We start from the raw sequence: 14839 nt of genomic DNA on the forward strand, positions 1-14839 counted from the left end.
TTGGCCACCTTACGATCCCCCAAACCAGACTCCGCTCCATGGGTGACAGAGCATTGTCCTCAGCGGCCCTCTGCCCGTGGAATGCTCTCCCTCCCTCAACAGGTCAGATCCACTGCCAGCGTCGACTGCTTCAAGTCTCTCCTCAAAACCCACTTGTTTAGGAAAGCTTTTAATAACTCTTATGACCGTCTTTCATTTTCTCTTTGAATTGCTTTTTACTTAATTTTTAATTGAAATGGCATATGTCTGTTATTTCCACACTTGCGATTGCCTGTATTTTTTTTATGTGTGCCTCCTCATTTTTATCTCATTTTACTTTTTCTTACCTTTTACATTGAATCCTGTTTTACCTCCCTATTTTACCCTACAATGTTCAGTGCTTTGAGTATATGATAGTGCTTTATTAACAAAATGTATTATTATTATTATTATTATTATTATTATTATTATTATTATCATTAGGCCTATTATTATTGTGCAGGCAGTCAAGAGAAACAGGAGATGGGGGAGCAAGCAACTCCACAAGCTCAAAAGAACCGCCTTTTGCCTAGGCAACCTATTCAGTATATTCATAAAGTACACAAAAAAGCCAAAGGTCGTTTATAGCCTACTGCGCTTATCTAATCTAGCCTAGCCTATTGCCCATAATAATTCTACCCGAACACTTTCACTTTCATAGCCTATAGCTCTCAGTCTCATCATGACGAGTCCGAGATTTTTGAAGACGACGATCGTTTTCTGTCTTATTTTCAGTCTGTTTCATGGTAAGTGCCATGCTTGACACGTTAACAAGTGTTTCTTGTAGTCCGTATTGTTCGTGAACTTGAAGCTGATTTGACATTCATAAGAAAAACCCTTGACATTTGTAAATCGACAGCCGGTATCATAATTTTAATTTGCCTACCTATGTTTTTTTTTTTTAATCGCCACCACACATTTTATGATTTATAGTGCTCAACGTTTAGGGATATTTAGCATGATAAGCCTAGGACTGGGTGTCGAGGATATTTTGATGTCGGGACTATGTCCTATAGTGGAAATGATACCAAACCGTGGAGTCAGTCAACCGCTTTTAAGCAATCTACCAGCGCACTTCCATGGGTTTGTCATGCAATGACAAATTTGAAGACTGCCGATGTTTTGTTTTGCGGGCATTTTGTCTCTCTCTTTGCCTTTATGCTAGGGATAATGTATTGTCCGCCGCAGAAGTACAGCAGTGAAAATATGCAAAGCCCATAGTCCAAGGCCGTAGCCATGATGTCAATATTGGGGGGGACCAAATCTGTGGTGCGGTGTGAATTTCAATTCACATTTCCTGCCATGCAAAAATATTATTAAAATCACAAACAAGTCATTAGTTAAATCAGTCAATTAGGATATACCAAACTTTTGACGGACATAGGCACGGATGGATTATGAACCTCTGGGCATAGATGCAAAAAAACCCTGCCCTATAGGGGCGCCCGGGGGCATACTTCCCCGGAAGACTTTAAAAAAATGACCCTTTATAATTATGTCGACTTGTGAGTTTTGTGGAAATAGAGAAGGGCGGAGAAGCAACTTCACACAGTCTTAGGCTTCAGGGCCCCCTGAGCTCTTGGGCCCAGTAGGTCCATTCAATAATCCATCCCTGGATATAGACCTGTGGTATGACTCCATTTGTCCAAAATGTATATTTTAAAAGAAAATACAAACTAGAGTATCTTTGATAACCTCTATATTACACTGAATGCTTACTCATAGGTTTGGACCTATAGCCCAATCATATTTTTGATTTTGATTTTATTATTCTGGCAGCTAATCACACAATTTTAAGGTAGTTTGAAAGGGATGGGATTAGCCTACTAAATCAGGTCCCTCTTCTGACCAGGCACGTGCAGAGAAGGGGGGCTACAGGGGCTCTAGCACCTGCCCTTTTGCCCCTTTTATGTCCAAGTGCCCTTTTGACAAGACCCGTTTTTTACTTTTAGAAATTTGTAATACTTCCGCTAGTTCCAACGTCAATATTTGCTAAAATGTCTCATTAATAGTTTGTGAAATTAGACATTTACAAAAATAACATTTTCCTTGCGGCCACCAATCCGTGACGTCATACATTCAGTGAACTCTCAGAAGGTGGTCAGGAGCACGGTAAGGTCACTTGGCAGTTAGCCTATCTGAACATGCAATAGTATTCAGCTTAGAGATAGAGAATAAAATGTTTAAAGTTGTTTCATGTTTAATGAAGTAGGCTATCAAACCCGTTTTAACCATGTCATGGTCCATCCATTTCAATAACCTGGCAGCTTCGAAAATCTATCGCTGAACGTTCATAACATATTCTGTTTAGGTTACTATGTTATAGTAGCTTAGGTTAGTAGACTTAGTTCATAAAACAGAGTAGGCAAACCTTTTCTAAATCGTCATAAGCCGACGACATAGGCTACTGTAGTTGTTCAACTCCATACGTCGTTCTCGTCATTTCACTCAGTGGCTACACGCACAGCACGTGAATCTGCAAGACACCAGCTTGCTAATGGTGGTAGTTCACTGTGATAAACATTAAAATTATAGCCTGACAAGCCAGACTAGGCAATAACATATTTGCTGCCGCTAGGGTGCGTAGATTTCTAGGCTATTAAAATTAGCTTTGAATTTAATCAAAAACATGTAGCCTTATAGCCTATGATCTCTGTGTAGACAAGAAAATTTGGTTCCATGTGCCCTTTTTTTTTTAGAAATTTGAGCCCCTGCCCCTTCAAAGGTCTCTGCACGCCCCTGCTTCTGACTGACTCACCTCAAGTTACCCTATGCATTATAGGCTGGTTTCTGACAGAAATTACGTTACGTTTACGCATGTAGAAACACAGCCTTTATTTGGTGAATGGAGGTGGAAATTCCTTTCTTTGGTTATTGTCCGCGATTCACATTAACTGTAGGCTATCACCGCCATTGTAAAAGTTTTTTCAACGTTTGTGCCGTCGCCACATTTGAGTGCTACGTTTTGCCTGCATGGATGCGCGATTGAGCGCGCATCTAAATGTAACATGCAAGATGCAACAACCATTTCTTACATTAGCATATGAATGCATTATTTATGTTGTAAGACATGTGAAAGAAATGAATGACACAGGCACGCACAAATTCAAATAAAAGGACACTTTAACTTTTTCACTTTCGCTATCATTGCGAGAAAATAGGCTACAATATGGAATTGCTTCAAAGTTCCCTTTGAGTCTGATCAGCTTCAAAAATGAATGGGGTTTCCTTAGACAGTGCTACACCGTTTCCAACAAGTGTCTTTTGCGATATTGTTGACAGCCCGCACCACAGCAGGGTGCAGGAAGCTTTTGATAGCGCACGCCTCAAACGATAAACGCAAAACCTCCAGGACAAACCACTCACAAAGCGCTTTCAGATATAACCTCCGGAGTATATGAGGAGGTTTGTCAAACGGAGGTCCTACCCTTCGGATGATTCAGATATGATGCTAAACTGCGGACCTAATACTGACCTTACACGGACGTATGTGTGAACGACATACGCGCACATTACAGAACCTCCGTGTGGTTGTCGAGTGAGGGGTGGGGGCTTGTAGAGTTCACAGACATGATGCAGAATATATGCGGCCGCTGCCTGTCACAGCTGCTTTTTGTTTACAAAATGTAGCCTATGCATTATGTAGGCTAAAGAAGAGAAATCTATTGCATAGGCTAATACTTGAAGTAGGCTAGTCACGTAAGTGCCCACTTGAAATTGACCTAGCCTACAGTATTTGTATGTGTGCTTCAAATAAACACATTTATCTGTTTTCAACGTTATGTACCAGAATTAGCTATAGAACCCCAAATCTGGTTTGCGTTGGAGAGAGAGAGCATGCACAAACTTTATGGTAGGCTACAGGCCAATTCAGTAGGCTAACTCAAGCCTTCAAGTTCATACAACGTTTTTAAGCAACAAACAAAATACTAACATTAATAACAGTGAAGTTGTTCGTTTTTTCATGGTTTATTTTTTTTTTTCAAAAGCATCCTCTCCCCATGTGTAGCATTTACGTAAGGAGCTTGGAACAAAGTTGGGTTTTCTTCGTTTTCATTTTCTCTAGGCATATATGCTCAGCAAATATCAGCGAGCTCAGCAGGTCATGAAGGCTATCAATGAACAGAAAACCGTGTTGGCTAACAATTTATTAAATACTCCTGTTATTGTCGTCAACGACGTCGCTATAGGCTACTGCCTTTTCAGCGCCTTCTGCTTATGATGATTCAGTCTTCTGAATTCGTTTGTCCTTGCCATGCAGTTGTAGGCTAACGTGTCTCTAACGTTCCCTTCAGGTGTTCTATCAAAATGTTGTATGCCCTCATGGACAGTAGCTCCGTGATGTCTGCATATTTCCTGGACAGCACTATGCCACTCCATCATAACACTGGCATTTAAGTCAGATCTAACCACATGGACGCACGAAAGAAACGTCACCAACACGCCCTCTCACTAGGTGTGATTTTAACCGCATGTTCTACTCCTCGTTCAGACACAGCACATTTACATAATGTCCGGAGGAAATACTAGGGGGGGAGTAGTATAAACACCGGGTGAATTCGGACTTCCATATGACCGGTTATGTCGTTCAGATATACGGCCCCACCGTTTAACATCGGCAGTACCTCTGGTCTTACACGTATGTCTGAAAGCGCTTACAGTGTAGGCTACTCTCTCTGAAACCATCAACAGGTCACTAATTTGTGCGTTTGATTGCATTTCAGATGGCGGGACTTGTTGGTTTCCTGTAATAGCCTATAGCGTGTTTTTCTTTCTTTATTTTTCTATGTCCGAATATTGGGGGGGACATTTTGGTCACGTCTGAATATTGGGGGGGACACGTCCCCCCCAAAGTCTATGGTGACTACGGCTCTGCCATAGTCGACAGGGCGAACAGGACCCCGACGCGCAGCGGAGGGATTTTTCTTCGCCCTGAAGCAGGCGCCTACTGGCAAAGAGCCTCCTTTATTCACACAAAGAAAAGACACTTAAAAAAGCAACTTATTCCCCCTTTGCATTTATCACTGTATGGAAGATATTTTATATCAGCTTGTGTGACACTCTAATCGTCAGCACTTGTTTTAAATGGCAAAGAACAGCAGATGACTGTAACAGACTGGGCCCCGGCCGTGTGCGACTGGCTGGGGCACCTGCACTGTACGCTGGCGACCCGGGTTCGATTCCAGCCCTGTGGTCCTTTCTGGATCCCACCACGACTCTCTCTCCCACTCGCTTCCTGTCATTCTCCACTGTCCAGATTTGTAATAATTGCGTAGTAATAGGGACTTAACCACTTTTATGGTATATTTAACTGGAAACTAGTTTTGATAACCTTGAAAGTATTTGATGACCATGGGCGGACTGGCCACCTGGCATACCGGGCATTTTCCCGGTGGGCCGACGCACCTTTTGGGCTGATAGAATAGGATATAAGAAATATATAATTTAATCATTTTGGCCAACGATCGGCCCAAATGAAGGACAATCAGCGGCCCATTGGTTACATTTCCATATTGACACTCGACTGATCCAATAACAGCTCACGTCAGGCCCCACCCCTCGCATTTTGGCTCAGAGCCAGGATTCTGTGAGCGTCAAAAGTTAATCGAAGTTGCCTACACGAAATTGCGGCGGGTGCCGGTAGTGACAATAGTGCAAAAGTAACACCATGTAGAAGCTTAAAAAATACAATATTGCAAGTAGGCTATATGTCAGCAACATGTTGAAGTTCGTTGAGTTTGAATGAGGATGTAAGCAAGCATACAGAGCAGAGGGACAGTGAGCAGGTGGTGGAGCCTACAGTAGTTGAGGCTACATGATAAGAACTCAGTGGTGGAGCAGGTAGGCTAAGTGTGACATGCCATGCTGACGATGATGATTATGATGACATATTAATTGCGATAAGGTAATGATATGGTAGGCTAATGATAACATAGCGGCCGTGCTGTGATTAGGCCTATAATAACAAATAGCGCGACTTAAATGTTCTAAATGAATGATTTGCAAACCCGGACAGCAAAAGAGTGTCAAATCGATGTTGTTGGTCAGATTGATCGATCAGTTTCCGTCAGACGCCCAAAATTCAACATCGATGGCATGAGTGGTGGTTGGTCTCTCAAAGTAGAGCGTCGAAAGGGTTCTATCTTGGAAGGGTTATGGTAAAGATGGGCTAAAAGACTGTAGACTGACGGAAATGTAGGCTACATAACGTCGTCATATTCATGCACAAGCCAACTAAGCTATTATATACAGTGACCTATACGATAGGCTACTGGAAGACATTAAAGATAATTAGTTAATGTAGCTATACTGTTCCAATGTAGGTAGGTAGTATAGCCTACAGGAATAAAATGCTCCTCTCCCACTCTGACACTGAGCGTGTAAAACACGCCCTCATCTCCTCCCGCCTGGACTACTGCAATGACCTCTTCAGGTCTTCCCTCTCACCTGGCTACAACATGTCTCTCCCACTGAGGATTGACTTCAAAGTCCTCCTCATCTTCAAGGCCCTACATGGCTCTGCCCCCCACATACCTGACTGAACTCCTTCACCCCTACTGTCTAACACGCTCCTTGCGTTCCTCTGATCTTGGCCACCTTACGATCCCCCAAACCAGACTCCGCTCCATGGGTGACAGAGCATTGTCCTCAGCGGCCCTCTGCCCGTGGAATGCTCTCCCTCCCTCAACAGGTCAGATCCACTGCCAGCGTCGACTGCTTCAAGTCTCTCCTCAAAATCCACTTGTTTAGGAAAGCTTTTAATAACTCTTATGACCGTCTTTCATTTTCTTTTTGAATTGCTTTTTACTTAATTTTTAATTGAAATGGCATATGTCTGTTATTTCCACACTTGCGATTGCCTGTATTTTTTTTATGTGTGCCTCCTCATTTTTATCTCATTTTACTTTTTCTTACCTTTTACATTGAATCCTGTTTTACCTCCCTATTTTACCCTACAATGTTCAGTGCTTTGAGTATATGATAAAGTGCTTTACTGATAAAATGTATTATTATTATTATTATTATTATTATTATCATTAGGCCTATTATTATGACCGCCGCGCAGCGAAGTGGCATATAGGTTTAGTCAGATTTTTTCTTTTTCGCATGCCCAAATTTCCGTCAAGGATTCCCGGGACACTGAAAGACCGGGGTACACGAAACTTGGTTGGCATGTAGCCCCACATGGATAGCATGGAACCATTGTTTTTCGCTTTCATCTGTATCCCCCCCGCTGGACTGGACCCCCCGAAAGGAGGGTAGGGCAGACACAGTTTTCTGTGAATATCTCGAGAACCGTAGGGCCTAGGAGGACCACCTTTTTTTTGTATGTTGGTCTTAAGGGGCCATGTCAACCCATCCCATTTCCACTTATTTCATGTATAGCGCCACCTAGTTAAAAATTAAAAAGCAAAAAATTAGGTGTTTTAATCACAATATCTCTGGCTGACATGGTCAAAACTGCACAAAATTGAAAGTGTAGGATCATTATGACACCCTCCGATTGCATGCCTGTTCATGGGGGGCCATACAATAAAATAATTTATGTGTACATTTAGTGACCGTACACCAACAGAGTTTTCTGTGAATATCTTGAGAATCGTAGGGCCTAGGATGACCAATTTTTTGCGTATGTTTGCCTCCAGGGGTCATGTTAACCCATTCCATATGCACACATGTGCATAAACAGATACACATGCACACACATACATTCACAGTAATCATACGTATATGACATACAGTGGGTCCCCGTTAAGTTTGGACGGGTTCCTTCATGAATCACGCACCCCATTTTCTCAGCAGAAATGGCACAAACTGCAGTTGACACAAACAACCACAAGGTGTCACTTGGGTGCCACTACTATTTTTGATGCGACTGACTTACTGCTTCCATGACGCAGCGGGGGCACGGGAACTTAAATTGATCACGGTAGTTTAAACTTACACTTGACAAAACATTCTAATATGAAAATGTAGATGCAATTGTTGTAAAATGGTGCAGCTCCTTTAAGAAAGCACCGTGTGCAGGGATGGAGAGAGAGAAAGCGAGAGGGGATAGGCCTATGTGTGTTAGAACTTAGCGTGTGGAAAAAGTACGTGCTGTTGAGACTGGAGCGAGTCATATTCAAAATAATGCAAAAAAAAGCAATTATCCTCATTCATTGCAACCAAAGCATGCCTGCTTGCCGACGTTCAAATGAAAAATATATCAAAGCACCTTTTGCGTTTGAATGTAGCACGAAATTTTTTTTAAACACAAATGATTTAGCTAATTGATTATATAACCTGTACACCAGCAATTGTTGAACATTTACCTGTACAAGTACATTGACAGTAGCCCAGCCTAACAGCATGTTGTAGGCTGTAGAAATTTCACTTAAATTGCAACCGCAACATGCCTGCTTGCCAACGTTCAAACGACAACGAGTTGAGTCTGAATGACACTGAGTTTTTAGACGCTGAGTTTTTGTAGTTAAGAAATATTTTCGTATAAAAAAATGGTCATTCTTCAATCTCCTTCACTGACGCCTATGGAAAAGGCTTAACGTCCCAAAACAACGATCAATGATCATCAAATTTCTCTCTCACATTGCTCCTCATAACCATCTATAAAAAAGTGTTTTTTCTTTTCTTTTTGAGCACATCCGAATCCCAGGACATAACGCACTGGACCTTATAATAGGCTCGAGATATAATTCCAAAGGGGGCAGATAGGGGCCACTGCACTTAAAACTTAAAAAGATGAAGCTTTCGGAACTTTGAAATTGCGATCAGTGACTGGCATCGGGTGAACGAAGCTTTTCGAAGTTGAACAGGCTATTAAAAACTATTTGCGCACCTCCATATCACAGGAGAGACTGGGCTCTCCCTTCTATGAAAAAGACGTTAGGCTACCTGCAAACTGGCCTATGATTTCATTGCTGAGTTTGCGGCAAAGCAAGAAAATGTTTTTTTTCCTGAGTCAGGATATGGCGAGTCAGTGTCATTTATTTGTCCAATGTTAGCCTATAGATACAGACCAGTACATCTTATCAATAGTTTGAATGTCGTGTGTGTTTCTGCTAATTTACAAATACCGTTCAGCACAATGATTCATGCCCAATTAATTCCCCCTGTTAAAGTGTTCGCCTTTGTTACACTATTTGGTTTCGTGATGTAGCCTATGATAAACACCATATGGCCAAATATGTGACTCAGCTAATGTTATAGGCTATACAATTGAATTTACTCTCTTAAAGGCAAGCTGGTGTAGCTTATTAGACTAGGCTACTATTAAAATACACCGACGGTAGCCTTGGCTATGTGTAAAGTAAGCTATCGCATGATTTCATGCACGTAAGTGAAAAGGGCCTTGCATCTGTCAAGTTCCCACAGGGCCTCGCATCCCCTTGCGACGGCCCTGCAGCTCCTCCTAAGACAGCGAGGAAAAAGTTAAAATAAGCGATAAACCCGGGAAAAGTTGACAGGTTTGTTTCGGTCCCGGTGATTATTTGTGAAATTGTGCAAACGACAGCCTTTTCAAGGCATTTCAAGGAAGGAGTCGTAGCATGCAAGTTCCCAAATTGACCCAGTAGCCTAAGGCATCAATAAATTGTTGGGACTGGGGAGGGTCATGCGTTTTTTCTCAATCACTTTGGAGGGTCATAGAAAAAATTCTTGCTGGCGAGGGAGGGTCACGTCTTTTTTGACTAACGCTCCCAAAACTCCTCTGGTAGCCCCTTAATTAAATAAATAATTAACAGTCCCTAATTGATTAATAGCCTAGGCCTACACCAGCAATTGTTGAACATTGACCTGTACAGGACATTGACAGTAGCCCAGCCTAACAAGCAAATGTTGCAAAATACATCAAAAGACGCAATTAATCAGAAATAAATAATGTAATCTGCATCGCTTTATTTAACAAACTGCAAGCAACAAGAGCATTGAGTTCGCTGTAAGGCCAAACCCAAGAGCAAAGCCTATCTACCTTTGCAACATTATTAAATTAATCTGTCACCATATCCCTAGGCTACGTTTGCAAAGAGGAGAACATTTTATTTTGATTCACAATGAAACGTTACATTTCATTTACATGTTAACAATGAGTAGTTTTGGTTGTGTTTGGGTGGCGTTATTGCATCCCTTTTATGAATGCAAAATTGTTCCCTCGCGATTGGAAGCTCCTGTTGCACATAGGCTACGCATTTCAAAACATCGCAACGTAAAATGCCACAAAAAAGCTGTTTATGAATAGGTCTTAGTGAGTTAGGAGTCCTCTCGACTTAAGCTGTCCCAGACTTAGGTGCTACTTTTAGGTCTAAAATGCTTCGTGAATTACTTTTTGTGAAAAAATTAGGAGTCCTAAAGTTAGGAGTGACACGCCCATTATTTTTAGGAGTTGCTCCTAAATTCGCCAGTTAGGAGCTACTTTTAGCCTTAAAATTCTTTGTGAATACGGCCCCTGAATAAAAAGGCCTAGCCTAAATGAATCAAGGCAAAACAAATAGCCTAGTAGCCTAATGAAACATATGGATTGATGTAGTATCTTTGTAACATTATTAAATTATTCTGTTACTATGCCTACGTTTGCAAAAGAGAACATTTAAATTTGATTCGCAATAATGTTACATTTAATTTACATGTTGACAATGATTAGCCTAGTTTTGGTTGTTGTTGGCGGCGTTATTGCATGTTAGTTATGCCTACAATGCAAAATTGCTTCCTCACGATTGGAAGCTCCTGTAGCTGCATAGGATTTCAAAACACGGCAAAATGCCGCAGGTTTGTGAATAGGTCTGTGAGTAAGGAGTCCTCTTGACTTCTTTTAAGCTGTCAGGGGTGGGAAGTTGTGATGTGTTGGGGGCAGGGCCGAATGGGCACAAATGTCTGATGGCCCCCCTTCCCCCCAGCCAACTTGAATCGGGTGGTTAGTTAATAGGCCTATCGTGAAGATTTTTCCTGCCATCTAAGGCACGAGCGCATCTGTGAGGCCAAGCCTCACCAAGTAGCTGGTTTGTTTACAACTAACATTCCATTTAATTAAACTGCTTTATAGGCTATGCCGAAATAGTTTTCAACATTTTGAATATTAGTGTCGGGTGAATTGAAATGTTCTCAAAGTAGCCTTATGCCTGAAAGCTGCTTGGGATCCCCCCCGTCAAGCAATATAACCATACAAACGCGCTTCCTGCACTCATTGTTTCAAAAGGAGTAATTTTGGCTTTGTCAGAACTGAAGAGCTGTGGACGGCACGGCACGGTATGCCCAATGAAAATAAATTAACGCAACGCAACACAACACAGACCCCGCTTCTCTCGCGTCAGTCACTGACATGAACGAAACACAGAACCCGCTTCTCTCACGGCAGTCACTGACAGTAACCTAGAATAAATGCATGGGGAAAAACACTTCCCCATGACAAAGACATCGTAAAACACTGAAAGATAATATTTTGTCACTAGCAACATACATCTGTCCTTTGTCAAATTTATTATGTTCCAAGTAGCCTATGCGTAATTCTGCTTCATAAAGTTGAACAAATACATTTGCTTATTTCACAGAAAAATATAAATAGCCAGTTAGGGTCTACAGTGCAGAGTTGGTAAGTTATGGTAGGCCAACTTGCAGTGAACATACAAACAGGGGAAATTCTTTCTCTTGTAGCTGAGTAGCCTCAGGTGCGCACGTAGACATAAGGCCGAACATGCAAGCGCCAATGAATCGTGCTCTCACGACAATCACGCCGTTAAACTTAAATAGGTTAACATCACTCTAAGTTCGCCTTCAAGCAAGGAAAACGATGATTTGAAGACATCTGTTTCGTTGGAAGGGCAAGGGGTAGCAACAGGGCAACACAGAGACAGGCCCGATGGCAGGGCTGTTATGACAGTATTAAAATATGGGATATTCTACCGGAAAACATTAAAACGGCAAGACAGCGGGGGAAAGTTAAAATACGTGATAAACACGGAAAAAGTTGGCATGCATTGTTTGGGTCCCCGTGCACAGGGATTATTTGTCATATTATTAATCACATATGATTATTTGTGAAATTGTGCCATGAACGTGAATGTAATCTTTACAACTCATTTAAAAATGTGTTGCAAGGCATAGAAAGTCCTCACTTTAAATAAGCTCACAAAATATCATTAACTAACCACTTAATCATGAATTATAGTATTAGGAAGTGGTTTATAAAATATGTATCCTCACCCTAACTAATCATTAGTGCATGTGTATATTGCATAATTTATTAAGTATTAATAATAATTCATAAACATATTTTAGATATAGGCTTATTTACTATGAACAAACCATTCATAACTGTGTGTACAAATACTTTATTTATGAGAATTAACATAGGAACAATGCTTTACAAATGATGAACAAAGCATTTTGTAATAGTTTGCAACTGGTTTATAATAATAAAATGATTTCATTATAAGTGGTTGTTTCATTTCTTATTAAGTATAAATCATGTACTTACAAACATATTTTTTGGATAGGCTTATTTACTATGAACAAACCATTTATAATTGTGTAAACAAATGCTTTACTGATGATAAATTATGTATGAACAAGAAATTACTAATGATGAACAAACCATTAACTAATAAGTAACAAAGGCTTAATAAATGATGAATTGTGTGTAGTTATTATAAAGTGTTACCAAATTATAACTCAAACCGGCTCCTCAACATGTGTTTTGGATCCAATCCCTACTAGATTCCTCAAAAAAGTATATGATAGGTTAGCGCTCTTTATTCTCAAGATAATAAATACCTCATTAGAAACAGGTATATTTCCAACCTCTTCCAATCAGGTTTTAGATCAAATCACAGCACAGAAACGGCTCTAGTAAAAATAGTCAATGATCTCAGACTGGCTACTGACTCAAACAAAGTCTCAATCCTTATTCTTCTGGATTTGAGTGCGGCATTTGACACCATTGATCATAGCATCCTAATTCACCGCCTTGCGAAGTGGGTGGGTCTCTCTGATAATGCTCTAAACTGGTTTCAAACCTACATTACTGGCAGAGATTTTTATATCAGTCTAGGAGATCATGTATCTGAAAAACATGACTTGCCTTTTGGTGTGGCCCAGGGGAGCTGCCTTGGTCCCCTGCTATTTTCACTATATATGCTTCCGTTGGGAAACGTCATAAGTCAGCATAATGTAAACTTCCACAGCTACGCAGATGATACCCAATTGTATATTTCTGTGGAGCCAACTAACCCAGATGGCCTTTGCTCCCTCACTGCATGCCTAACCTCCATTAATCAGTGGATGAGCAAAACATTTTTGAAACTAAATGATGACAAAACAGAGGTACTTTTGGTTGGACCAAAACTAAAGCGAGATATTGTTCTTAGTAATCTGGGGAATTTGGCGCACCAGGTCAAACCAAAAGTAACAAGCCTCGGTGTCATCTTAGATGCAGAGTTAAGTTTTAAGCCCCATATCAGTAAAGTTACTCAGGCAGCCTATTTCCACCTGAGAAACATTGCCAAAGTGCGGCCCTTTTTAACTCAACAAGATGCAGAAAAACGAATTCACGCCTTTATCACTAGCAGGTTAGACTACTGCAATGCACTTTTCACTGGTCTTCCCAAAAAACATCTAAAGAAATTGTTACTCATACAGAACTCTGTGGCTAGACTTTTAACTAAGACCAAAAAGAGAGAACACATCACCCCTGTGTTGGCTGAACTGCACTGGCTCCCTATTTCCTATAGAATTGATTTTAAGGTTATGTTAATTACTTACAAAGCTCTGAATGGCATAGCACCTTCATATATCTCTGAGCTTTTAATATCTTATCAACCACAAAGGAAACTTAGATCATCCAATTCTAATCTTTTAATTGTACCCAAAGTGCTCCACAAACAAAGTGGAGAAGCTGCTTTTATCCACTATGCCCCCAAACTATGGAACAACCTGCCTCTACATCAAGCAGGCGAGTTCAGTAAATATTTTTAAAAAAGATCTGAAAACATACCTGTACAGGAAAGCTTTTAGTTAACTCATCTTATCCTGTAGACTACTTTTTCAGATTCTACATCTGCTGCTATTGGAGGGCGCAGCCAGCCAGAAGCAGATGAGCTCCCCCTATTAAGTCAGGTTCTGCTCAAGGTTTCTTCCTGGAATATGGGAGTTTTTCCTTGCCACAGTTACCATATGGCGTGCTTGTGGGGGGTAAAGGGTTAAGGCTGCCAGTCTTATGACATGTTATTTTCTATATTTTTGATATGTTGCTGAGTGGATCATAAACGGCCCCAGCAATGAAGAAAAGTGATTGATAATGACTGACTGACTATTATTGTGTTACATGCTTCAAATTAGGGCTGGGCGATATATCGGTATTACGACTACGACCGATATATTTTTGAAAACGATATGTAGTTGAGACAATATCGTAATACCGGTATTATGTCAAATAATGGGCCATTTTATCAAAGCCACTTGCTCTTCTGTGTTCAGACCATTCAGATAGCCGCAGCTCTGCTCAACTGCGCCCCTGCGTGTGCACGTTCTCCCTCGCAGCACTACAAACTTTCAAACATGACGGACACTGAGTCAGATTTTGTTTACCTTGATCAGAGGTTGGTGCTGATGCCTATTCCGTCGGCACATCAACGGCTAGACCGAGAATTAAAAATTCCACTGGAGCTCCAAGCGGTTTTGTACACGCAGATTTAAGTTACAACACTGTTTACAGCTCTTCGACTCACGGTAAAATGTCATTTTTGGTACATAGCCTAGCTAATTTAAATACACTGATGAATGCTTGCGTTTAGCGATATACAGTAGCAGATCTAAAGTCCTCAGGGAGACA

At 41.0% G+C, this 14839-nt stretch overlaps 1 protein-coding gene across 1 annotated transcript in view; it reads left to right on the forward strand.

Annotated features, from left to right (window-relative positions):
* Positions 1-632: 632 nt before the first annotated feature.
* Positions 633-14839, forward strand: part of LOC143136465 (uncharacterized) — a 60930-nt gene continuing 46723 nt past the window's right edge. The window contains exon 1 of the mRNA XM_076297189.1: positions 633-764. Within this exon, the coding sequence (XP_076153304.1) occupies positions 701-764 (64 nt within the window). The 5' untranslated portion in view covers positions 633-700. The remainder of the gene's footprint in view (positions 765-14839) is intronic.

Source organism: Alosa pseudoharengus, unplaced genomic scaffold (genome assembly GCF_046254945.1).
Source record: "Alosa pseudoharengus isolate Yale_2024_CS ecotype anadromous, Long Island Sound unplaced genomic scaffold, YU_APseudo_1.1 YU_APseudo_1.1_scf_20, whole genome shotgun sequence".
NCBI lineage: Eukaryota > Metazoa > Chordata > Actinopteri > Clupeiformes > Clupeidae > Alosa > Alosa pseudoharengus.